Below are 25504 nucleotides of genomic sequence, written 5' to 3'. Positions count from 1 at the left end.
CCCGAGTACTGAAGCAGCTCTGCTTGGGGCATTGGGGCAGCACTGCAATCCCCGTCATTTACTTTGGCCGTGATAACTCACAAAGTTATTCCTGTTGTTGAGCAGCTAAGGGAAAGCAGGATAGGAATCCTGATGGATTTCTCTCGGTCAGCCCTGAGTTCTCTCCTGGCCCCGGGGAAGGTGCCAGGCGGATGCCGGATCCTCGCCTTGCCAGCGCCCCCGGCAGTGCCCGCAGGAGCTTTTGTGTCCGTTCTGCTGCTTGAAAAGAGCCGCAGTGGTGATGCAGCCACCCTTTAACCCCTGCCCGGGATGGCTGTGGGCATTAACTGGTTTGGTGCTATTTGTGCAAAATTACATATATGCTGTTAAGGAGAGGGAGGGGAAGGGAGGAGGTGGATCCAGACCCGGAGCAGAGTCCGTTGAGATGGGAGCACAGTCCTGTCTCTATTACTGATTGTACCACCGTGCTCTAATTTCTTGCTCCCTGTGTGCCAGTGATTCAGTTTGTATAAGGGGGACAAGGTTTTCTCACATCTGCTTTTTAATCCAATGCATTTGACTCCAACTTCCTCGATGATCTAGAAAGTAGATCAAGGAATAACTCTCCAGAGAGCTGATTGTGAAATGGAGAGGTTTCTCTGCTGAAAGTGAGTTTTATATATCTGTCACCTATGGCACTCAGAGGATGCTCGTGAAGTACTAAGGGTGTTACTTTGCTTTCCCATTTTTCTCCCCACCACTCAGCTTTGTTTAGCCTTCAATTCCAAGAATCCAGGCGGTGCAAAAAGCATCTGCCTTGGCTTTGATCTCTTGCTCATCTTGACAGTGGAGCAGCTCGGTTTCCTGGGGGGTTTGCCTCTCCCTGCGCTCAGACCGGCAGCATCCGCAGCACTTGCTGAGATTCACTGCAGCCAGAGAGGGTCAGGGATCCTGTCCTGCCACACATACTCCCCCATTTTCTTTCTGATGACCCCAATACAGGGCAAAACTGGCAAGAAAATCCACCCTCGGAGTTCGAATTGGGCAGCTTTTGTGTTTTCCTTCCGACTCTTGAAGCATCCTTAAGGTCCAGCCTGGTAGGACACCCAGGGCACAGTCATATGCTCGTCGCTTCCTTGCTGGGACTCACACTTGTGTGAGCCAAGACTTTGCCTCCTGCTTTTCCGCTATTTCCCATGGCTGTGTCCCGCTCCGCGCCACTGACCTTTTGTTTGATTGTGTTTGCTTATTTTTAATAGAGAAAAAAAGAAGAAGAAAAAGAAGAAAGGCTGGGAAATGATGTGATGGGGGGAAGGAGGGGGATATAGGGGCCGTATGAAGGGCGGGTATAGGGGCTGGAGATACAGCGGGGCAGCTCCCGGTGTGCGAGGCGGGGCGGAGAAGGGCAGGGGGGTTCGGGGGGTGCCGCCCACCGGGAGGGCCGTTCCCGGGGGATAAAGCGGGAGCGCGGCGGCGGCGGCGGCGATGGGCGCGGGATGGCGGCGCTGGGGGCGCTGGTGAAGAAGGCGTGGAGCGTGCGGCGGTTCGTGGTGCTGCTGTGCGCGCCGCTGGCGCTGCTGCCCATCCTGCTCAGCCTCCCCCCCAAGGTACGCAGCCGGGCGGGCTCGGACACCCGCTGCGGGGCGGGGGCACCACCGCAGAACAGACGGGGATGCTGCCCCGGGGCACAGCCCGGTGCTCCGTGCCTCAGCACCGGCGGTGTTTGCCTCTCTGAGCGTCACCCTGCTGCCTGCCAGGGCTTGGCTTGGAGGGAGGGGATGGCAGAGCTCCTCACCCTTTTGCATCAACTCCAAGTGCGAATGGAGGGGGCATCCTGCGGCCACGCGTTTATAGGGGGAAGAAGGGATAGATAACTTGAACTTGTGATCAATGTGTTTTATATAGGCTTTAGGAGGTGGGAGGATCGTACGGTTCAGCATCAGCTCAAGCTCAGTGGCAATAATTAGTGGCTCTTGCTGGTACCCAAGTGCTCTGTAGTTTCTGTCAGTAGTACCCAAATGGCATCTGGGGAAACTGAGGCAAGACCAGCATCACCCAGGGCTTGCAGAGCTGGGGCAGAAGGTGAGTGCTGGTGCTGAGTCCGCCTGGCATCGCTGCCCATCCCTTAGCGATGGGAATGGAGCGGGACGGGGAGCTGCAGAGCTGCCCTGCTGTCCGCGCCGCCCGCTGCGCTGTGCCAGGCGCTCGGGGGACCTGCGGCGCTGGGTCTGAAAAGGCTTTGCGAGGAAGATAAGCGGTGTTTTGTAAATGTGGAAACTGGTCTCCTCTTAAGGTTTGAGCTTTAGCATGTGATGAGCTGCACATAAAGCAATCTGTGGCAAGACTTGGGGGTGGAGGTTTTTTTTTCGCTGTCCTGCATACACAGCTCTTGTGCACCAGGAACCTCTGAGCCTTGGGTGGAAGTCCACGGGGCAGTGAAGACACTGTGGAAATTTGTCCAGTGACTTCAGCGAGAGCAGGATTTCACCCTCATGTTCTGACTCAGATCCATTTGAGAATGACTTTTTTTTTAGATTGGAAAATAAGTAATGATCCATATGTAGTGAATAAAGAGTAATTTAGGTGTTGTAAGGACACAAAGTTGGACCTTAGTTCTGCCTGTTCAGTTCTTGTCACTTCTTGTTTGAGATACAAAGTGCACCTGTAAAATTTAAAAAAATATAGATTGACCATCACTTTATTTAGCGACACCATATAATAAAAGAGACATTTATTTGGATTTAATGTCACTTTTTTCCCTCTGTTTTATATTATTGGCTGAGTTACGAACAGGACTGTGTTAAATGTCTGCTTCAAGGAGCAGAAAACACATTGCACAGCAGGTACTAAATTCCCTTGTGGATTCATAAGCGAATAGTTACATTTTACATTCATTTTCAATAGCTGAACAAATGACCTCAAGTGTATTTAACTAGCATCTTGTTTGACTTTAGTGCTTGGTAAAATTGTGAGATAGGATTATAGATTAACCCACTGCTGTAGGAAGAGCCTTGATTTAGGTGCTCTGTGTGCTGGTAGAAGTGTCTAGTGTCACCCAGGCTGTAGCAGGATTTGGATGTTCAGGAAAGGGTTTTCTGTATGTGAACAGAACTAAAAAATGTCTGTGGTGTAGTGGTGCTGCTCACACCCACTGAGCCCCTCCAGTGAGCTGGTCACCCACTGCAGGGTGCAGTCCATGGAGGACCTCATGAACAGGTTGGTCTGATCAATGCTGCTTTATTAAAGAAAAAATGAAGCGGGGAAAATGGAAATGTTTGCAGCTGAGCTGGGCAAAGCAGGAATACAGCTGTGGTGATGGAAGGAGACCCTGGCAGAGCTGGCTGCTCTGCTGCTCCCCTTGGGGGTCTGTTCTTCATTCTCCATGGGCTTTAAAGCACCAGAGGAGGTGGCAGTGACATGGGTTGGTACCTGTGCTGGTTCCTGTCAAAACCTGGATGCTCACATGAGTAAACCAATGCAACATTTCAAACATGTCCAACTGCATCTTCCCCAGGTTCTCCCAGGGTTTGGCATGGGGGGATCCTGTAGCTGTTAACTCCTGTACACAGTTGTATCTGTTCATGTTCAGGGGTCAATGATTCATCCAGGGTTTCAACACTAAACTCTCTCACTTGTTCAACAAGAAAAGAAACTTGCTGTTGCATCAACAGGGGATTAAGTTCTGACGTCTGGAGCTTGCCTGACCCCCGAGCAGCCCAAGCAGCAAGGAGCTGTGGGAGAGGAAGGGGCAGGTTATGCTGCTAACCGCAGGGTGAAAACACCATGGGGGAGGCACAGCCAGGGATCAGGGCTGGCAGGGTGTGGGACTGTGCTGGCATGTGCTGGCAGGGGTCAGGCAGGCTGGCCTGGCACGGGACAGCCAGGTCACAGGAACAGCTGCAGGTGTCCAGCACAGCTCAACTGGCTGGGCTGCACTGGGGTTACTGGGAGCCTGTCCTGGTCAGGGCACGCAGGGACAGCAGGCTGGGGCAGGAGGAGCCCTGTGGTGTGCAGCCACTGTCACAGCCTGATGTGCTGAGTGCTTGTGCATCCTGAACACGGGGCACAATGAAACACACTGGACAAGCTGGAGAGCCCCGTGCTCCTGCTGGGGTGGTTGGATTGCTGCTGGCAGGGTGCAGCAGAAATGGGTAGGAGAGGAGAAGTGGTGAGGCTCAGCCTCTGCTGCTCTCAGGATGAGCCTTCCCTTGTGAGAATTGTCTTACAGGCACCTCTGCAGTAATTTCGTGCTCTGCTGATATTAAAAATCTGTTCTCACACCATTTACCTTCTCCCTACTGGGATGCTCAGCAATTTTAATCTCCCAAGGGTTTTCCACCATAAAATATCACCTCAGCTTTGGTTTCAAGGGCAGCATTTCACTTGGATCTGGAGACTAAGAAATCTTGACTTAAAGCTGATAGAACTCAACAGAATGTGGCTTCTTGGATTATTATGTCCTTTTTGAGTGATACCTTGTGATGTGGGTGCAGTGGATTTTTCCAGTGAAACCTACACTTAAGTGACCTCCCCCTGGAAACATGAAAGAGGAAAATCATCCAGCAAGTTTGCTCTTGCTTAGTGGTGATGGACTCCAGCATCCACATCTTCAGGTTGTGATTAGAGCTCTTGCCAGCTGCAGTGTTTTGTTTTTCAGATCCCTATGTGAGTCCCTTCACAGAGGGATGGTGACAGGGCTGGCAGTGCTGCTGTTATATTAATTGTCCTTGTTTTTAATTGATGTCCTCTGTAGGTGGTGGTTGTGTAGAGGGAGGCTGGAATAAGTGGTTTTGTCTACAGCCTCCTTTCTGTTAAATATGAAATTTCTGGTTTGTGGGTGCATTTGCTGAATTCTCAGGGTGTGCTCCCCAAGGTGTGTCTGGAGCAGAGGTTTGTGTCCTTCCCATCAGGCAGCAGAAGGAAATAGTGTGTGGAGCCAGTTCTGTGCAGAGGGGTCTGTGTGTCACCTCACGCTCTGGTTGCTGCTGGAATGGTGGATGTTTGTCCCGTGAGTGGAAGTGCCTGCCACCCCCTGCTCAGAGGGCTGTAAATGATTGCAAAGAGCTGGGGCAGGGCAGGAGGGGCTGCAGGAACTGTTCTGCTGGAAGGGGCATGGGGGCACTTTTAATGAGCTGTGCAAAGAGCTTGTTCCAACAGCTTCTAATGAACTCAATGTCTACAGCCTCTTGGCTTGGTAACAGCTGAGGCAGCCAAATCTGCTAAAAGGAGCTCTGAGCAGGCAAATAGGGCCCAGTGCCTTCAGAAAACAGACTTGACTTCCTTGGTGGCCATAGAGCAATTTAAAATTAACTTGGATGTGATGGGTCCTCCTGGTTAGAACAAGGAGACTTTAAGATCTCCCAGAAGAAAAATGACATTGCTTGCACTGGAAAGCAAAGAGCATGAAGGGTGTCTGTGAGGGCAGAGAGGTGCAAAGGGGATGGGGGTGGGTTGTCCTGCACACTGGAGGGGAGGGGATCCTGGCTGGAGAGAACAGCAGAGCATGGACAGGCAGGAACAGTCTAGAGAACAGCTTGCCAGGAGAAATAAATGATTGTAGCCTGATTTTACATTTCATACACAAAGTCCATCTCTTCAGTGTTTGTGAGTGCTGATTTGGGAAGGGAAATTTCACAAAACTGGGAGCAATGGTCAGTTAAAGATGAGAGCAAGAACTTCAGTGAGAAGAGAGGGGATAACTGAAAGTGCAGTGGCTGCATTTTACCACATCATCTGTGAGCTTCAGTCCAGACAGGGAACAAGCCTGGCCAAGACCAGGCTGGCACTGGGAGGATGTGAAAGCAGCAATACTTGGGTTGGGGGAAAGGGAAGTCTTTATTGACAGGAGTCAATATTAATTGGAAAACATGACTGCATGTCAACCATATCTGCCTGATTCCTGCCTGTGTCTGCAATGATTGACTCAATGATTGTAAAGGTCTTTTCCAAACTATTTGTCTCTGTGGTTCTATAAAAAGAGATGTGGAAGAACTGAGGAAGAAATCCCCAGGCAGGGTGTTGAGGTTGATGAACACAAATGTTGTAATCTGTTACCAAATGAACAGTGCAGAAAAAGCCACATTCAGTGAAGCATTTTTGTTCTATACTGAGCAAAGTTCTGATAGTGCATTCCTACAGCATAAGAGATTGACTGATAATAAATATTTTTACTGTGACAGTAACTAAACAGAAAATTAAAATTGCATACATCTAAACCTGGATACTTTAAAATCTATACATTCAGACAATGTCTATACAATAATTTTGCAAGAACTGCCGGATGAGTTTGTTGTGTTTAACCTGGGTGTGTTTCTACAAGCCCCAGTACAGATGGAGATCACCAAGAATGCTGACCACATGCCACATGGCTGATCTGTAGCCTCCCTTGGGACTTACTAAAAAAACAAAAAGGTGGGAGATTTTAATATGTAATTAGCTCAACACAGCCACAGGGCTGGCTACCCACAGCTAAGGTGGTTCATGTGATATTTTTGTTTATGGGATGTGTGAAAGTTGACAGGAGCAGTGAAAAGTCTACCAGGCTGCTATTTGTTGAGTTGGTGACTTTTTGCTACACACTCAGTTTGCTCATTTTATCTGACTTCAGCTGTCTCAGAGATTTTTTTTTTTTTTTGCCAACTATAAAATCCCTCAAGAAGTTTACATAGAAGTGTTTAATAAGCTTTATATCATTTTCCAGAGGAAAATGGATTCCCTGAAGGTCTTGCAGCTTTGTGGCCCTGTGTTCCTGGCCCCTTTGTAGCCACTCTGCAAATAGCCAGTGGGAGCAAAATGACTCCACTGGCAGGGAGACTGGTAAACAGGGCTTGGGTTGTGTCCAGATTATATAATGCTTGCAGGAGCTGGGTTACTGGAAATCAAGTGCACATGTCCATCCTGCTGGAGAACAGGCAGTGAGGCTGGTAGCAGAGTTACAGCTGTGACATGAGAAGACTTGGCAGATTTTTCTGCTCCAGGTAGTTCTGTGTACCATAAGTAGGATGTTTCTTTGTGATAAAAGGGCTTGAAAAGCTCCAATTTGGCTAAAATCTCTCTTGGTATTGGCTCCTGGAGGAGCCTCTTTTAGCTGGTTGTAGGGGGAGCCTGTGTGGGCTGGTGGGGCTCCATGGCCATGGAGAACACCCAGAGTTTGGCAGTGCCAAGGCAGGGCTGCTCTGAGAGCTGGGTGAGGAGCTGTGGACACAGGCTCTGAGGGGCCAAGGTCCAGCTTGGTCTGGTGTCCCTGCAGGCTGGCAGTGGGGGCTGTGCCTGTGTCTCAGTGCTCTGCCTGGCTGAGCCTGCTCGCCTGCCCTGACCCACATTCCCTCCTTTCCCTGGGCACCTCCTCTGCCCTTCCTGGGCACCCCCAGCTCCCCTGCCCACCTGAGACAGCCTTTTCTTGGTGGAAAATCCCCAGGGCCTGGAGTGGCAAAGACAGGATCTGTGTCTGGAGGGGCAGAGGTCGATCCCAAGGCTCTTGAGCAACAGGAAGAAGAGCTGCTGCAGTCCAGAGCCACAAGTGCTTTCCTGGAAATCATTAAATGGTGTAAAATTAACCTGATCACAAGATCCATTTTAAAGTTCTTATGTGCCACCGTGAACTTTGATGGAATTCTGTTGAAATATATAAATACAGAGCTGCAGGGAGATACAAGAAGTAGGAATCTTGACAAGGTTGCAGCCAAGGGATGGAAGGATAAAGATCAGGTGATGGTGTCACACAGAGCAGCGAGTTCAGCTCAGCCTGTCCAGGGGCACCCTTGGCCAAATCCATAAAGGATCATTCTCCTGACATTTGTTAGCATTTATTGTTTGTGTACTAACCAAACATACCAAACACTGGGGATATCAATTAATTAACATTTGCAAAATATCTTGAAATCAAAAAGCTTTCAATTTCATATAGAGTTTGGTTCAATTTTATTGATGACTTTTGTTTTTTCATTCTGGGGAATGTTTGGTTGGAATTGAAGTTATTGTGGACTCGTTCCTTTTTTGTTCAGTGGTGGTCCTGTCTCAAAAGCCTTTTCAATATAGCTGCAATTTGTCCTCTTTTAGGGTAGAACAAATTGAATAAACAGCACTATGGCTTTTTTCAAGTGTTTTCCTGTTGATCCATATAGGTTTCAAAAATTCTGGGAGGCCTTTCACAGAGCAGTTCTTTCTGCCCTTTTACAGTTTTACCCCTTGGCTTTTGATCTTGCAGTGAAAAGGAGTTATTAGATTGGATCTGTGTCTCATTGGAGTGTTTTCCAGAACATTTTCCATACACTGGAGAATAAATATCCATTATTTATAATTAGTTTTCTAAATTGTACATCATCTATTTTGTAAAGTCAATTAAAGTCTTCACTGATATGCTTTTGTATCATTGTTAAATATTTTTAGTTGCTCTACTCCTGTAAGAGCCAAAGTATCTTTATTTCGAAGTTGACTTTGGTGCAACTTTCCTTGCAGGAAACTGAAGAATATTTTGCCAGTGGGAGGAAAAAAGTATCCATATGGACTTTGGAAATCAAATGGAAAAGAGCTTAACGAGAGCAAAGCTATTTCTTTGCCTATAAAAGAAACCATAGCAAAGAGGAATTATCAGTTGGTACAGGAATTAAATCACTAATCTAGTGGCAAACACTTTAAAACATGATTATTTATTTTTGTGGAGTTTAGCACTGCCAGGTTTGCTGCTCTGGTCCTGCTGGTTTGGGGGAAGTGAAGCATGGGGAGCCCACGAGAGCTGCCAGGGCTGGGCTGAGCCTGAGGCTTTTGCTTTACACACTCTCATATGTCATTTTATTGGCATCTAAAATTAGGTCTGAAAGTGGTCTTTAAATCCAGATCTCGGGCACTTCATGTGAGGTATTGACACTTCTACAATTAATGTATGAAGAAAAAGAGTGACACTCAGTTCTGCTGTCTTCATGTTCCCAAATTCACTGAAATGCTGGGGGTTTGCTAGCAGGACCCCTTGTGATGCAAAGCCTGATTGCTAAAAGCAAATCAGAAATTCTATGCTTTTATCCACCTTTCAAACCCTCACTTGCAGAGGGAGTGAGCAATAAATCCATGTTGGCTTTGACCTCATTCAGCCCAGCCTGCAGCAAACTGCTCATAGGTGAGCAGGCAGGTGCTGGCTGTGCTGTACCTGCTCTGGTGCCTGGCTGATCCCTCAAATGATGTGGCTGAGACCACACTGTCCCCAAAATGGGGCTCCCCACGGTCCCCAGCCCACGCTGTTCCCAGCCTTGGCAGGGAGCAGAGCCATCATCTCCCTCTTGCTCCAGGGGAGGAAGGTCCCAGCAGAGGGACAGAGGTGCCTTTGAGTAGCAATTCAACCTGCTCAACAAGCTGGAAAAGTGATAAAACAAATAGTTCTGTGGCTTCCAAGTGATTCTCAGCAGTTATTTATAGTGCTGTGGCACTCTGCCTGTGCTTGCTGACAATATCCCTGTTCAGCCCTGCCGTGGCTGAACCCAGTTCTGCGCTGGGCTCTCCCATCCTGGGCTTGGGGCAGCTCTCCTGACTTCCTCCCATTGCTCATTATTTTGGCTGTAGTGACAAATGGCTTTGGTCTAGTTTGTGCCTCCTGGGTGGATGGATGCATTCAGTGTGGTGTGGGGGCACTGGGTTTGTGCCAGCCTTGGCCAAGGCCAGGGTGATCCTCCCTGCAGGAAGCACTGTGACACCAGGACTTGATTTACTGATTTCCCTACGGGCTGGCATGGGTTGCCATGGAATGGGTTCTCACAGATCTCTTGGGAGACTCTGGTCCAAGAAAAGAAACCTTTCTGAGTGCTGCCTATTGCAAATGTGTGGAGCATCCATCTCCCAAGGCTGTCCTTGCATAGCTGTGCAGAGCTCTGTAGACGTTGGAGGGAAAGCACAAACTTTAGATGGGTCAGACTCCTGAGCATGGTAGCAGAAATGCCAGCCCTAATTCAGCATTGTGGGTCAGTTCCTGCTCTCCAAAGGTTCCTTGGTTGATGCCTGTGAGCCTGCAGCATGTGGGAAGATCAGGCAATCAGGGAGGATTTTGGTTTTGCTGTGGTCTCAGATCAGTCCTGATCCCCTTACACAATGTAGGGGGGAAGATGTTGTACTTGGTGGAGATGATTTGGGAGAAGTACTGTATCCTTAAGGGAGTAACTGGAGCATTTTGCTTCTCTGAGTGTGTCCAAGTGACAAGCTGTCTCTGCAATGCCACATCTCACTTTTCCTCTCCTCCCTTTGCAGGAAGGAAGATGTCTCTATGTGATCCTGCTGATGGCCCTGTACTGGTGCACGGAGGCACTGCCCCTGGCTGTGACAGCTCTGCTGCCCATCGTCCTCTTTCCCTTCCTGGGGATCCTCCCATCTAACAAAGTTTGCCCACAATACTTTTTAGACACCAATTTCCTGTTCCTCAGTGGTTTGATCATGGCCTCGGCCATCGAGGAGTGGAATTTGCACCGCAGGATTGCTCTCCGTGTGCTCATGCTGGTGGGAGTGCAGCCAGCCAGGTGACTATGGCAGCAGGGGCTTCTCCATGGGGATGTCAGCTGCAGGTGCTTGGGGAGAGGCTCTGCTGTGCTGCTCCTACCCTGGGGGCTGTCCACACCCCCTTTCCTCCAGCTTCTTGTGCTTGTTCAGCTGTTTGCCCCTGGGCCAGTGGAGCACAGGGAGAATCCTTTGGTTCAGCCCCATACTTGTGCTTCACCCAGTTTCAATAGGGTGTTAGGAATGTTTTGGGGTATTGGTTTTGTTATCTCTGCCCATGAGTTTTCCTTCCTAATGTGTCAGAGAACTTGCCAAACTGAAGAAATTGAGCTTTTCCTTTTTTCTCTCTTTCAGACTAATCTTAGGGATGATGTTGACAACATCCTTCCTGTCCATGTGGTTAAGTAACACTGCCTCCACTGCCATGATGCTTCCAATTGCAAATGCAATTTTAAAAAGCCTCTTTGGGGAGAAAGACACATCTAAGGATATGAACAGGGAAAATGAAGAAAGCCAAGGTAATTGAGACAGGGCAGTAGTATAAGCCAGTTTTATTGACTTCACTGGCACAAATACCATATTCCTGAGCTTGCAGCTCGATCTCAGGGCTGGTCCCACTTCACTGCCCACTTTATTCCCATGGTGGCAGAATATTGGCAGAAAACTCCCTTTTATCCTGCCCCTTCCCCTTGTGAGTGGCCTGGAAAACCAAAAAGCAGCTCTGCCCAGCCAGGCTGCCCCATAAACCTGCTGCTGGCCCAGGGCAAAGCCCAGCTCTGTGGCCTGGTGGAGGTGGGGTTTGCAGGGGTGCTCTGGGGAGAGCTGGAGCCAGGGAGGGCTGTAGATAGGGCAGGGGGTGAGTGCTGTGTGTTGGCAGGGCACACAGAGCTGGACACGTGTGTTCTCTTGTTTTCCTGTTTGTTCACCCATGGAACTGGAGCCTGAGCTGGAGGAGAAAGCAAAGACTCAAGGGAAGGCTGGCAGGTTAAATATCTATCCATAAAGTGCTTTGTGATTTTTCCATCTCAATGCTGCTGTTTGGTGTGATTCCTGAGCTGGCTGAGGACAGGTCAGGGGTGTGTGGCCAGGTAAGGCTTTTCTCCAACCCTCTCTTCACAAGCCATTTACCAGAACCTTTGGCTTCTGGCAGACAGTGATGAGGAACAGAAACCAGAAATGACATCCTGACATCTCCTTTGTAACTATTGCTGACAGCTGGAGCAGTAGTCACAGCTTCTTCTGCTTCTTCTTGCACTAATTAGTAATTCATCTGCCTCTGTGATTTGAAAGAAATGGGTTCTTAGTTCCTGCTGAGTGCTAAGGCAGATAAAGGAGTCCCCAGAAGAAAGCTCTAACATCTGCACACTCTAATAAAGATATAATTAATCTTTCATCATTGATGCTTAGCAATCATGAGATATTTGCACTCCAGGTTGCTTTATTGTGTTTGCTTTATGAATTTTTGACTGTTCACATCTATTAAAATCAACTCTACTGATTTCCTTGCTGTAATTTCCTGTTCTGTGTTTTGTCAATCTGCTTTTAACCTTTCCGTCCCCAGCTTCTGAAACTGACTGTGTAGTTGTGGCTGTAAATACAGTAGAGTTTCAGAACACCCAAAAGGAGGATTCCTCCCTTTGTCCTAGACACTGTTAAGCACAGAATTACCATCCTTGACTCACAACACTTGCAGTGGTAAGAGAAGCCAGAAAAGGCAAGGGAGGGGCATCCAGGTAGAAGAATGAATAAAGTGTTGCTTTGCAAATATCATGGGGTGGTGTGATGATGGTTTGTTTTTTGGTTTTGTTTTTCTTTGAGATAAAGATTTTAAAAAGTTATTTATGATCCAACTGAAGGAAGAATTTATGAAGGAGGAATCAGTGTAAAATGGACAACTTTTTGTACATCAAGATCCATATTTTCATGTAGACTTTTTTTATTTGAACTTTAGTGTCCCAAGATAGACTCATCCTTTTCTGTAATCTTTCTGGATGGGTGAGCAAAGCTGAGTTCCTTGAAGGAAGCCCTAAACCTGAAGTCAGTCAGAAGTGATGAATCTGATGTTACACTTAGGAGTGGAAATGTGCAATGAGAAAAAGGTATACTCATAAATATTATAGTTTATTAAATGTTTATATCATCTATCTGAATTGTGATCTGTGCTCCAAAAAAAGCTAGATTCATTTGTGAAGGGAGCTGTACGTGGAAGAAAACTTGTACAATGGCATGTGGTAAGATCAGCCTGTCAATTGACTTAGTTTAGTAGCACTGTGGTAGAGTCCATGAGGCTGAAAAATATTTGGGTGCTTAAAAATAACAATTTTAAATATAATAAAGAACGTGACATTTCAAAGCATTTGACTTACAGCACGAAATCTCAGCAAGTGTATGACACCAGTTTTGTGTAGGACTTTGCTTACACACACAGTGCCTGAATTTAAGTGATCTCTGATCAGTTGGTGACATTTTTTTTTCCTGATGAGAGAACCTCAAGGTTTTGATCACTTGTGTCCATGCTCAACCATGTGGGCAGCATGTTATAGATCAGGATATTTACATTTTTGTGTCACTGACAGCTAAAACTGGGTGTAATAATTTGTTCATTTTCACACACCTGGTTTCTGATGCAAGTGAGGTTGGGTGGCTGAAGTCCCAGCTGGTTCTGGTAGATCAAAGCAGGGTTATAAATTTAACACCAACAGACATTTTTCAGCTTCTAGAACTTTCCTTTTGGAAGTGGGCCCTGCAATTCTGTCTGAGATCTCCAGAAATAGGTGTGTGACAAGCTGAAATCTGCTGTGCCTGACCTCTCTCCTGCTTCTGCCCACTAACCCATCATTGGCAATACTTAATTTCTCTGAGCACCTTAAATATCTCCAAGTAAAAATCACAAGAAAATATTTCCATTCTTCTTTTCCTTCATAGAGAATATTCTACAAATTCAAGATAAACTGTATTCAGTGCTTGAGGTGTAACTGAATCACAGACATGGAAATTATGTCTCTAAAGGGGGGTAGGTTGGAAATATGCATTTTTGACACTGCTGCCTGGTTTGATTACCTAATCCCAGGCAGTGCTGGCAGGGTGTGGCCACAGGACTGTTGCCTGCATTTCTCAGTAGGTGGAAATAGTCCTTTTCATGTCTTCTCAACCTTTTAGAAACAGTAAAAATGTCATTAAAGCAAGAATTACCTAGAAAAAGCATTTCTGCCTCTTGGGTATATGAAGCATTTTGGTGAAATGGCCACAGAGTCCTCATGCTGCTCTGTGAGAGGTGTGTACAGCTGAGTCCAAACTCTGTTATCCTTGCTCTTTTCTGACTTATGGACCTGTAATAATTTTAAATTCCTTTTTCACAAGTTTCATAGGAAGAACTCTGCAGCATGCCTGTCCTTCCTTTGCACGGTTACCTTTGCAATCCTTCCTTGAAAGATAACTCACAGATGATCCTGCCCAGATGGGCTGGCAGGGGAAAAACTTAAAAAATGTTGAGGTAGAAATGTTTTTGCAGAGTCAGGACTGGGCTTCAGTGGGACAGAAGTGTTTGAGCCTTTGGGCTAAATCCATTGAGGGATCAACAGTCAACCATGGGTTAATGTTCATCCTTCTAATTACATCCCTTCATCGTGGCAAGGTTGGGATGAAAGCTCAGCATGTGTGTGTCCAGGCCAATTAACTCCAATTCAGTAAATTAGCCATGTGTAAAACATGACACTGCAGAACTGCTTGGCTCACTGAGCTGCAGTGAGCACACGTCAGGGAGTCCAGGGACTTTGGCCAGTGCCTTCTCTCCATGCTCTAGATCTCCAGTCACGTTGGGTGGGAGGGCACTGGGCTTTGGGCTAAGAAGGGGTGCAGGGAAATGTGGGGAGTGCTTGGGTGGCAGGAGCAGGAATTGGGCTCTGTCTGTAGCTGTCTGCAGAGCTCAGGGAAGCACAGGCACACAAACCTCTGGACCCAAAACCACACAGAGAAAACAAGGAAAGGGAGCAGAGCCAGCAGGGGTGGGGAAGGGCCACCTGGGCTGAAGGTGGATAAAGATCCAAGTGCTCCAGTCCTGTGAGGAACATGGGAAATGGAGTTTGGTAGCACATCTCCAATCTCAAGCCATGACCACAAATGCCATGAGCTTTAATGTCAGCTCTGGTAACAGAGAGTGCATTGTATTTCCATTTTTTGATTTCTGAGTTCCCCCATGGGTTGGTGTGGTCAAGTTTCCTGGGCCTGGCTGCTCAGCCTGCAGGATCTGTCATTTGTGGAGAGGATGATGGGCTTGGGATGGTCCTGGCTGTCAGGGTGGCTTTTGGAGAACCTGGTACAAAACCTAATCCCCAAGTGTGTCTCACTCTTGTCTTTAAAGAAGAAATTACAGCCTTATGGTGACTGCACTAGCTGTCTGCAGGGTGTAAAATTCTCACCCCATGGGAATGAAGCTCAGTGACAGGAGTTGCTCCTGCTGTGGGAACCTGCCTTACAGATACAACAGGACCCTTCAACAGCATTCCTTCCTATGAGTGATTATGGCTAATCCTCCCCCAAAAAAACCCACCCCAAACCCATGACTTGGTAAGGGGTGTCCTGGAAGTCTTGTCTGTGTTAGAAGATGCCAAAGGCAAAGCTGTGAAGGAGCCAAGTGCCTGGGTGCTGTGGAGGGGCTGGAGCAGTGTAGGAGGAGGTGGCTCCTTCACCCCTGCCAGGTGCTCCTGACCCCATCCCCTCGGTGTGAGCTCATCCTTCATTTGCACAGCCCCTCCTTTGCAATGAGAGTTGCTTCCTCTTTCCCTCTGTTTGGTTCAAGAAGAGTTTTCTAGATGTGTTGAACTGTTTTAAAGACCTCATCTTTCTTTTTCAGCATGTTTACAGCAGAATAAACTTTACACTGTACCAACTGAGATGCAGTTTCTGGCAAGTACTGAGGAGTAAGTTAACTATAAACTTTGTATTAGAGAGTTGAGAGAGAATTATCCCCTGAGCTAGACCAAGTGTTAGGAATTTGAAATTCAATCATTGCAATGTTTTGATTATACTGAACATCCCAGTCACTAGCAGCCTGATGAGAAAAACCCTCCTCTGTGTGTCCAGCATCCCTCTGCATGTCCAAATCATTACAGAGGTTTTTTCAACCACTCTGAAATCACAGCCAGGGGTGTCTCCTACTGGGGATTTGTGCCTTGATTTTCTCAGGAGCATCAAATGTGTGAAGCTGATGTAAAACCCCCAGGATTTACACACTGGCAATGGTCCTGCTTTGATAACGAGCATGGGGAGGAAGCATCTTTTCAGCAGCACAGGAACAGATGTTTCTTTTCTCAAACCTATCAAACTTTAGTTGTTTTTTCTTTTGGCAGTCCTGTGGGCTGTGTGCTCAGCGTTACAAGCTGCTGAGGGGCTGAGGGAGGCACAGGCACCCTCAGCTCCTGTGGGTGGGTCTGGGGGTGCTCTGTCCCCTGCGAGGCTGGCAGTCCTGTGTGGCCCTTCACCACACACAGCCCTCTGCAGCACTGAGCTGCTGAGGTGTCCCTGAGTACCCTGCTAGCTTGGATGTCTAAAAAATGGGAATTTTTCTTCTGTCAAGGCTCTGAAGTGGTTGCACTGTATTTAAACCAGGGCTTTCACCGGATTCTCTTTTGGGCTATTTTAAAGCAAAGATCTGGCGGAGGAGAAGGAGCTTTCCAGTGATGCTCTCTCAGACTTAAAGAAGGAGGAGGAATACAAAACAAACATATGGAAAGGTTTCCTCATCTCAATCCCATATGCAGCCAGCATTGGAGGCACAGCAACACTGACAGGAACTGCACCAAACCTCATCCTGCTGGGACAGCTGAAGAGGTATGGGAGGCTGTCCTGGGGCCCCCTGCAAATCCTGCAGGACAGAAACACCTTCTTCACCCCTGTGGGAAATTCCTTTCTGTGCTGAGTGCTGGTTTGGAAAATTCATGCCCTTCCAGAACATTTTGGGAAAGGAAAGCAGGGAGTGCACCAGCCTTAGACCTTATCTTACAAGCAAACCTTAGACCTTAGCTTATAAGCAGGTTTGCAGTAGGCAGGCTGTCAGCCAGACTGGAACATGTGTGCTTCACCTCACTGATGCTTTTAATCCCATTGAATTTAATGGGACTTGACTCCACGCCTACAATTAACCTGGTAACTGTTTTGATGAAGCACTTGTGCAGTGCTTTGGGAGCAATTATAGCTACTGTTGTGTGGGAGAAGGAAAAATAATGAACCCACTACTTATGGCCTGTTTTCTTAGTCAAAAAAGATTCCTCCTATGTGCATAGGAGCAGATATTTGTGCCAGCCCTGGTGGCCACAGGTATTTCTAACTTTTTTCTGCTGACCTCTACAATAACATACATACAGGCTGTGCTGGGCACTGCAGCATCCCTGTGAGGTTCATGTCCACACCCTCCAGCATCTGCTGTAGCAGGATTTAATCCTGGGTGCTCAGGAGCATCTCTGTATGGAGGAATTGGCCATCTGGAGAAGATTTCCAGATCTTTCCTTGCAGGCTTGCACAGCTGGGCTGGGTGAGATGGGGTGGCAGGGTGGCCTGGGAGCTGTCCCAGCACAATGCTCCTCACATTTCCTTAGTGCACATAACTCCTAAGGCACACACAGGGATAGTTTTTAAATGCACAGGGGCAGGTTTGTGGGATATTTCACTGCTGATTTTCAGATGCTTGTTTACCCATGGATGGAAGGGTTGCTTTCCCATCTTGCATTAACTTGATTTTTCCCATTTGCTTAGTTATTTTCCAGAATGTGATGTGGTGAACTTTGGTTCTTGGTTTATGTTTGCATTTCCTTTAATGCTGATTTTTCTTCTCATGGGATGGCTATGGATCTCCATCCTGTATGGAGGAATTAACCTGAGGTAGGTTGATATTCAATATACATATATGTTGTCTGGTTATATCAGCATTATTAAATACTTGTTCATCATGCTTCTCATCCTAAATCTACTGATATCGCCATAATCATCTCCTGGAAAGTGGGGGAATTTACAACTAACTCAAGCAGGCCCATCCCATAACAAGTCATCTATTTTTAAAAAGCTGATATACAATAGGAGGGTTTTAAAGGTATCTCATAGTTACATACACTTTATCCAACTGAAATATGTATACAGAGTATGTATTCTATTCATTCAGTTAAATGTATAATTTTTAAAGTTTGTTGCTTACCTTGGCCTGTGGAGGGTAAATGGCAGATTTTTAATGACAGAAGGAAAAGCAGGATCTAGCTTTGAGGACCATGATAAAATCTTAGTTCCCCATAAAAGAGACAGGATTTCTTCTTGGGGCAAAACCCTGGGTTTGGAACAGATTACCTCACAAGAGGGCTTAATTTTACAACAACATGTTAATCTGTAACTGAGAATAACATGTTTTTCCAGTAAATCTTTGCTGGACACATGCAAACCCTCAGTGTGCAGAACCTAAAGCAGTTGCAGCTCTGCTCTGCTGCCCATGTGGAGACCTTCCTCCCCTCCACTCTCACAAGTGACACCAACAGAGCCACAGTCTCGCTGCCTCCAGGGACCATACAGAATTTGTCATATTTAGAAAAGACTTCAATTGTTGTTTTGGCTTTAAAATGCAAATGTGGGGAGAGGGGGAAAAAAAGACAACAGGTGTCCAAATATTTACATTGTCTCAGACATAGGGGGGGAAAAAAAAGATCAATGGGAAAGTTTTAATCCAGAAGATGCGGAAGGCTCGTCCTTGGCTTGCTGGTGGGGTTTCTCAGGAGCTCTGTGTGATGCTTGGCTGGCTCCCACTGCTGAGCTGTGCTGCTCACACCCTGTGCCAGGGTTTGTGTGCACCCCATGGTGAGGGCTGGGCATGGCACAGCCCCTCAGGTGAGGGACAGCAAAGCCCTGCAAGGCACAGTGGCTGTGCTGCTCAGGGAACGTGCTGCTCCCTGTTTGCTTTGGCTCCTGCCTGTGCTGGGAGTGCTGGGCCAGCACAGATACCACAATTCCCCTGTGCTGGGAGTGCAGGAGACCTGCAGAGCTCCAGCCAAGGCTCCACAGGAGCCTCTTTGGGATGCTTGGGCTGTGGCTGCTTGGGGATTGTGGCTGGAGCTCTGTGGGCAGCTCCTTGGTGTCTGCAGCAGGGCACAGGCAGGTGATTTTGGCTTTGCTTGAATCCAAAAGGCATTGAAAGGGTGAGGTATGGGCTGGCTGAGCTGAGGATGCTGTTAACAACACTCCCAAAAACCAAGAAATTAAAGGGCCAGGAACTTGAGTGCAGGAGCTTTTGAATGCTCAACCATTCTGAATGATCAACCATTCTTTCATCTATATAGAACATCCAGCCACTGCATCCCTTTGAAATAATAAATGAATTAAGGAAGGGCAGGGACCAGGGGGGTGGGTAGATGATTCTAATACAGAAATCTGGGGTTCTAAGTTTAATCAAGGTCACAGGCAGAGTTTGAAACCAGGTTCAGTGTCATGGGATGTGATGGGAGATGAAGAGCAAGATATGAATATATCATTTGTATGCACATGCTACAAAGGAGCAAACTGTGTGCAGTCAGTGCAGGCAGGCTAAGAGGCTTAGCCAGGAGCACATTAACATTCCCAGCCACTTAGAAATTCCTCACATTTTTGTTGATCCTCAGCAGCATCCTGGGATCACCCAGGAAATTACAAGTGACTTGAAAAATGAAGGCACAGATTTATTTTCTGTGTCACCCTATTCCTAGTCATTCTGCCCAAGTAGGTAACTTGCTTGGAAGGAAGACAAGGAAATCCTGCAATGTTGGAACTTTCATTTGGCAATCACAGCCTGTGCTGGAGGAAAGAGTTCAGAATATAAATGAGAGGAAACTTCCTTACCTCTGCAGGGTCTCCTTTGTATGAATGCAGAGACAAAGGACATATAAAATAAAGCCTTATTGCCTTTATCTCAGCAGAGATTTTCATTGTTAGTATTCATAATCTGAAGATAACACAAACTGAGTTGCCAGAAATGTGCAGTTCTTTGAACCCTGAAGAGCAGATGCTGGAGAAGGACACTGAGTTCTGCATGTGCTGCATAGAAAATGCTTTATTTCCTATGTGTCACTTAGGTCAGAAGCATGTAAAAATGCATGTGAAAATATAATTGTGTTTCTTGGCAGGGGCTGGAAAACAAAAAAGTCAAATATAAGAGTGGATGCAGAAGCCCGAGCCAAGGAGGTGATAAAGGAGGACTATCAGAAACTGGGTCCAACAAAGTGAGTTGTAAAGTTGGGATAGAAATTAAAAAGAAATTAAGTGGGTTTGGAAATAGCCTGTTTTAAGAGTGGAGGACTGTGGGGAATTGAGCTTTTTAAAGAAAATTATACCTGTATTTCTCCTCAGTCTATTTGTAACCTGCTGAACTTTGCTTTTTGCATGCTCCAGCCTCCTCACCTTTGCTAGTGTGAATAACTGCAAATAGCAGCTTGCACTCAAATCTTCTGAGGAACAACATTCCTGTTACAGAGGGAATTCATGCTGAGTTGTTTAATTAGTCTTTATGATATTTCTACTCCAGGAACAAACCCAGTTCTGTGTGTGTTTGGTGCTAACCAACACAGGCTGGATTTCAAAGGTTTGTGCATACCTGTCCTGCAAAGCAGGAGGCATTTGCTGAGAAGGCTGGTGAATCACACTGTGGATATGAACCATATTGATTGTGGATATACTTTAAGAAGTCTTAAAGCTCAGAGAAAATATACAGAAAGAAGTCAGATCCATGCCATGGAACAAATTATTTTTTTCTGAATAATTCCCTCAACTATGCTAGTCAAGTGAGGAAAGTAAAAGCTGGTACAAACTGCCATGATGGGGATTATATTTTGGAGTAAGGCACCAGCAGAGAGAAACAGGAGTTTTAGACTTCTGAGAAATGCCAAAAAAAAGGGGGAAGTAGGAAAAGCTGAGTATCTCCAGAAATCCAACCCTGAATATATCCAATCATCCACTGATATTTTGGGCAGCCAAGGCTACTGAAGATCATTGAAATTGTAAGGTTTATCTTTAAATGGTCTGTGCTTCCCCATCAGTAGAATAATATTTTCATACTCAGGGCAATGCTGGGAATATCCAGTGATGTTTGTGTCGTGCTATTGACATTGTAATTATTTCTGTTGTGAGGAACATGGAGTGGCTCTTCAAAGACAGCTCTCTGTGTCTGTGCTGTAAATGAAAGAAATTGGTTTATTTGTTCCATTCAGTACATTATGGAGCAGCCTGCAAAATGTCTCTGAAAGAATCAAAGTCCCCTTTTGAGATCTAGGAGTGGGAAAGTGCATTAAGCTGAGCTCTACCAATTTGATTAGCAACCCCATAACTAAAAATCAGCTCAAGCTGCCTCTTCCCAAGGGCTTATGTGCCCTTGCTTGTGCTCAGAGAGATTTTAAATAGAATTTTGAGGCATCATCTAAAACCTTGGTTAAACCTTAACTCCACTGGATACTTAGTGAATGATATTGCCTTTTACCCTGCTGTTTGTCATGTGTCTAAGGGACAGTTTAGATTCTGACCTTGGAGGAATTTGCTCCTGCTGTCTCATGTATGATTTGAATCTCAATCATCCTGTTGTATTGCAGTGCCACCACCCCTGGCTGCCACCCTGGGGGGACAAGGGCAGGGGAAGGAGCATGAGGAGCTGCTTGGCCTCTCCTCTCTGCCACACCTTGCACCCACTGCTGTGGCATTCCTGATCCCCATCTCCCCTCTCCTCTTCCAACAGCAGAGTATTGCTGGCAAACACCAGGATTTGCACATGATTTGCAATCTGTTCCAATGTTTCACTGCAGCTGTTTTTAGACAATCAGCCAAGATGCTGCAGCAGGAGCTGGATACTTGTCCTAGCTTGGATCCACCCCTTTAGCACATCAGCATTTTAACCTCATTTCTTTTCATTTCAGGTTTGCAGAACAGGCAATTTTCTTCTTCTTCTGCATGTTTGCAATCATGCTGTTCTCCAGGGATCCCAAATTCATTCCAGGTTGGGCCAGCTTGTTTGCACCAGGGTGAGACTTTGTTTTCATTCCTCTCTGCCATTTTGCAGTAATATTTCCAAGTCATTGGCATTCTTGAGTTTCTGATTGTGTTGCTTAACACTATTACTCAGGTTTCCTGGAGTAAATTAAATGAGCATCAAGTAGCAGAGCCAATGTTGCTTTTTCTCTCTCCTAGAGAAGGTGCATGAAGCTGGTGTAGAGTTGTGATGTGTCTGTTTGAGGCCATCCCTAGGATTTAATGTTGGAAATGCTGTTTTTAGCTGTATTTACAGTGGAATACTGAGTTCTTTAGGCAATCCACTGACTTCACTGGGGTCTTCAGACTGAGGAGGGATGGCAGGAGCTGATTCTGAGAGCTGTCCTGTCTGTTAGCCAAATTTGTGTCCCCTGTGACAATCACACCTTGTGATGAATAGATACAGCAGTTAAGGAATGCTGCAGCTCAGAGAGGGTGCTATTTCTTAAAAGAAGAGACCTTCATAGTTTTATGGGTTCTTTTCAAATAAAATCCTAGTTTGATAAATGTTTCATCAATATAACAAAGTAGTTGTGGACCTTTTCCCCATCAGTTAATAACTCCTTAAATCTAAGACATGCTTAAGCTTTTTACTGGATGGAGCCTGCCCTTCACCTGAGAGTGTGAGCATTCTGCAAAGAGAAAAAATAAATGAGTTGGTTTGGGCTCTGTCTCTCTTCCTCCCTGCAATAGGCTGAGGAAACTTACTTATAACTTTGCAATCAGAAAACCAGAACATGAGTGTGGAGGGGATTAGATCTTGGTTTCTACTTTTGTAGGGCAGCTTTTCTGGGGGTTCACAGCCCATGGTGGAAATGTAGCTTGGCAGGGAATTAAAAAAAAAGAAAACTGTGAACAGCAGGCATTGTTCAAACCTGTTGGAAACTTGTAATCTTCTTTGGTAAATCTCTGTTCTCATAAACTTTGTAATTCTACAATCTTGTGCTTCTTACAAGTGTTTCTGCTGCTTTTGGACAGGTTTATCTCAGATGCAGTTACAGGAATCACCATTGTGATCATACTGTTCTTCTTCCCTTCACAAAAACCTTCCTTCAGGTGGTGGTTTGACTTGAAAGGTGAGTAGGAGACTCTCAGGCAGGGACTGTGCTTGCCTGTGTCCTGGCAAGGCAGGCAGGGGACAAGAAGCAATGCTGTGTGGGGCAGTGTGGCTTGAGGGTGCCATTGACCCTAAAGAGGCGCTTTTTCCCCTTTTTTTTCCCTTTTTTCCCCTTTTTTGTTTTTATTTCCTGAAGTGACAGCAGAGTTTGGCAGTCACTGCCCTGCTGCTGGTGGCAGGAATGGCTCAGTTGCTCTTGTAGCTGTCAGGGCTGATGCCATGGTGGGATGAAGTGACCTGAAATGGGTGTTTATTTGCCATGGCAGCTCTGATGGGGGAACAGAGATTTGGTGTCTGACTTCCCAACAGCTCTGAGAGGACAGAGCTGGGCTAGTTCTCCATTCTCAGATGTAGGTGCCCTTCCTCAATTTCTAGAATCATTTAAAATTTGAACTGCCAAAGCTCAAACTCTCCAGCAGGTTCTGAAGTCTTGGGTCAGTCTTCTCAAGTAGCAATGAAATACAAATTTTAATTCATAAACCACTTGGAATAAGGGATGATCTGAATGTGGAGAAGTAGCTGATGAGAGCCCTTTGTGGATGGTGGAACATTGCCTGGGCTCTGTGGGAACAGAATAGCAGCTGCTCTGAGTCATGCACATTTGTTGTGTTGTCCATACACAGGAGGATGTTTAATCAGACCTCCTGTGGATAAAATATGTGCTCTTTTTCAACAGAAAATTTCAGCCCCATTAGTGCATCCTTCCATACAACAGAGCTCACTTTATCACGTGTTAAGAAATGGCTTTTAGGGGAGATGAGCTCTCAGCTGCAAAACTCACTGGCTGTTGAATGACAAATGGAAAGTTAACAACATCTTTGTAATTTAAATGGCAGAAAATTTCCTCCTTCTATGGACCCCCATCTGTTGAAGACAGTATTTATGTCTGTTACAGAGAGAAAATTGAACCAATATTAAATATTAAATCAAGAAAGCCTCAAAGAAAAGTTTATTGATAGAATGTTTTATTTTACATCTGATACTAAGTTAAATGTTCCTTTAGCTGACTAACTCAAGACACTCCATTTGGTCAGCAGCTCCTGTCAGTGAGCTGCAGCACTGCTGTCAGACCCATGAAATCACTCAGGCCATGAGTGATGCTCCTCTTTGGGTGGGTGTTTGACACAGCCCTTTCCTCTTTGTCCAGCACCAAACACAGAGACCCAGCCCTTGCTGACTTGGAGGAAGGCTCAGGAGACCGTGCCCTGGAACATCATCCTGCTGCTTGGAGGAGGCTTTGCCATGGCCAAGGGCTGTGAGGTGAGGCCCATGTGGCACATCCTGCCCAGCAGGGTTGGATGTTATCAGGGTGCCACTTGGCATTCTCATTTGGCTTTGAAAAACCTGTATCAGTGGAGTCTCAGCTCCAAGTGACAGCAATACCCAGCAGATAACTCAGGAGGCTGCAGCTCCTTGCAAGCTGCTGCTGTGACACACAAGTTCTAGGAGAGGAGCAGGGCCCTGCAGGGATGCAGGAGGATGACTGCTGTTTGCACTCTCCCTTCTGCAGGAGTCTGGCTTGTCAGTGTGGATAGGAGGCCGTCTGCATCCCCTGGAGGGGGTGCCTCCTCCCGTGGCTGTCATCCTCATCACCGTTGTCATCGCCTTGTTCACGGAGTTTGCCAGCAACACTGCCACTATCATCATCTTCCTGCCTATCTTGGCAGAGCTGGTAAGGTCCTGGCAGGACCAGCTCATCCTCTGTCCCCTCCTTGCCCTGCCCCTTGGGTGGGCAGCTTTGTGCTGGGACAGACACTGGGGAATTTTCCTGCTCCTGGGCTTCAGGCTCTTCAGAATCCTTGGGAGCAACAAGCCCTGTAGCATAACACAGGCACTGAAGGACAATAATCCTTCAGATTTGTTGTGAGAGATGTGGTTATTTACCACAGAGTGTGGGATAGGCCTGTGCACAGTGCACTGGCTGTTTGCATCCTTTGATTCATCTGTTGGCAGCTCGAATCCCCAAGGTCCAATTTCTGATCCTTTCTGTTTTCCAGGCCATCCGTCTGAAAGTAAATCCCCTCTATTTAATGATCCCAGGAACTATAGGATGCTCCTATGCATTCATGTTGCCAGTCTCAACACCTCCCAACTCAATTGCATTTTCCTCTGGACATTTGATGGTCAAGGATATGGTAAGTTCCTTTAAATACATAAAATGAGAAAAAAAATCAGGCTGAGTATTTAAAAAAGGGATTTTTCTGTACTGTCAGTACTTCAACATTTAGTAAAATGACTAGACAGAAGACTGATACTGTTCTCAACAGTGTTTGAAGGCACAGGATGAAAAGAGCTTGTATGAAGTTGAAATTTGGAGCCACCATGGCTCCAAATGGTGACAAAAGTGGTCTTGAATGTGGTCAGCATCCCCCAGCCCCTTGTCCTGTTCCTCTAGTGTCTGCAGCTCAACTTTCACAGTTTTCTGGATGCAGGAAAATTTCCCCAGCTCGGTGAAATAAATCTTATGAGTAAAATTAGGCTTAGTCCCAGTTCCTGCTCACATTCCTGAGGCTAAACAGATGTTAATGTTTTTGATGGATCAAAGCTTGGTAAGCAGCTGCAGAATGGCCTTTGTGGCTTTAAGCCTGCTTAAGATGTTGCTAATATTAACAGCAATTAAGCCTTCCATTTTTATAATGTTTGCATACAAATAACTTCGTGCTTCACATGCTGTAGATGTCCAGTCTAAACTCAACAGCTGTCTTTGTATTTCTTTTGTAGGCAAGAACTGGGTTGCTCATGAATCTTATGGGAGTTCTGCTTCTTAGCTTGGCTATGAACACATGGGCCAAGAGCATCTTCCAGCTGGGGACCTTCCCTGCATGGGCCAACATCCATGCAGAAAATGCCACCTCACTTGTGACAGCTGTAGAAAATGTCACTTTAAGTGCACTAAATAAAATATGAACAAAGCCA

At 46.3% G+C, this 25504-nt stretch overlaps 1 protein-coding gene across 2 annotated transcripts; it reads left to right on the top strand.

Moving 5' to 3' along the window:
* Window positions 1-1464: 1464 nt before the first annotated feature.
* On the top strand, window positions 1465-25504 carry SLC13A3 (solute carrier family 13 member 3). 2 transcript variants are annotated; one of them, XM_079321494.1, is made up of 13 exons: window positions 1465-1586; window positions 10210-10475; window positions 10807-10970; window positions 15305-15371; window positions 16096-16281; window positions 17203-17328; window positions 19584-19679; window positions 21360-21464; window positions 22450-22547; window positions 23736-23848; window positions 24099-24260; window positions 24586-24723; window positions 25310-25504. In XM_079321494.1, the coding sequence occupies exons 1-13, from the start codon at window positions 1476-1478 to the stop codon at window positions 25493-25495; spliced, it is 1818 nt and encodes a 605-aa protein (XP_079177620.1). In that variant the 5' UTR covers window positions 1465-1475; the 3' UTR covers window positions 25496-25504. The 2 variants fall into 2 exon arrangements, with proteins under 2 accessions (XP_079177620.1, XP_079177621.1); XM_079321495.1 differs by lacking the exon at window positions 1465-1586 and adding an exon at window positions 3036-3195.

The sequence above is a fragment of the Erithacus rubecula genome (assembly GCF_903797595.1).
Source record: "Erithacus rubecula genome assembly, chromosome: 18".
Lineage (NCBI taxonomy): Eukaryota > Metazoa > Chordata > Aves > Passeriformes > Muscicapidae > Erithacus > Erithacus rubecula.
Note: the sequence above shows the minus strand (reverse complement) of the source record. Positions and strands in the feature narration are given on the sequence as shown.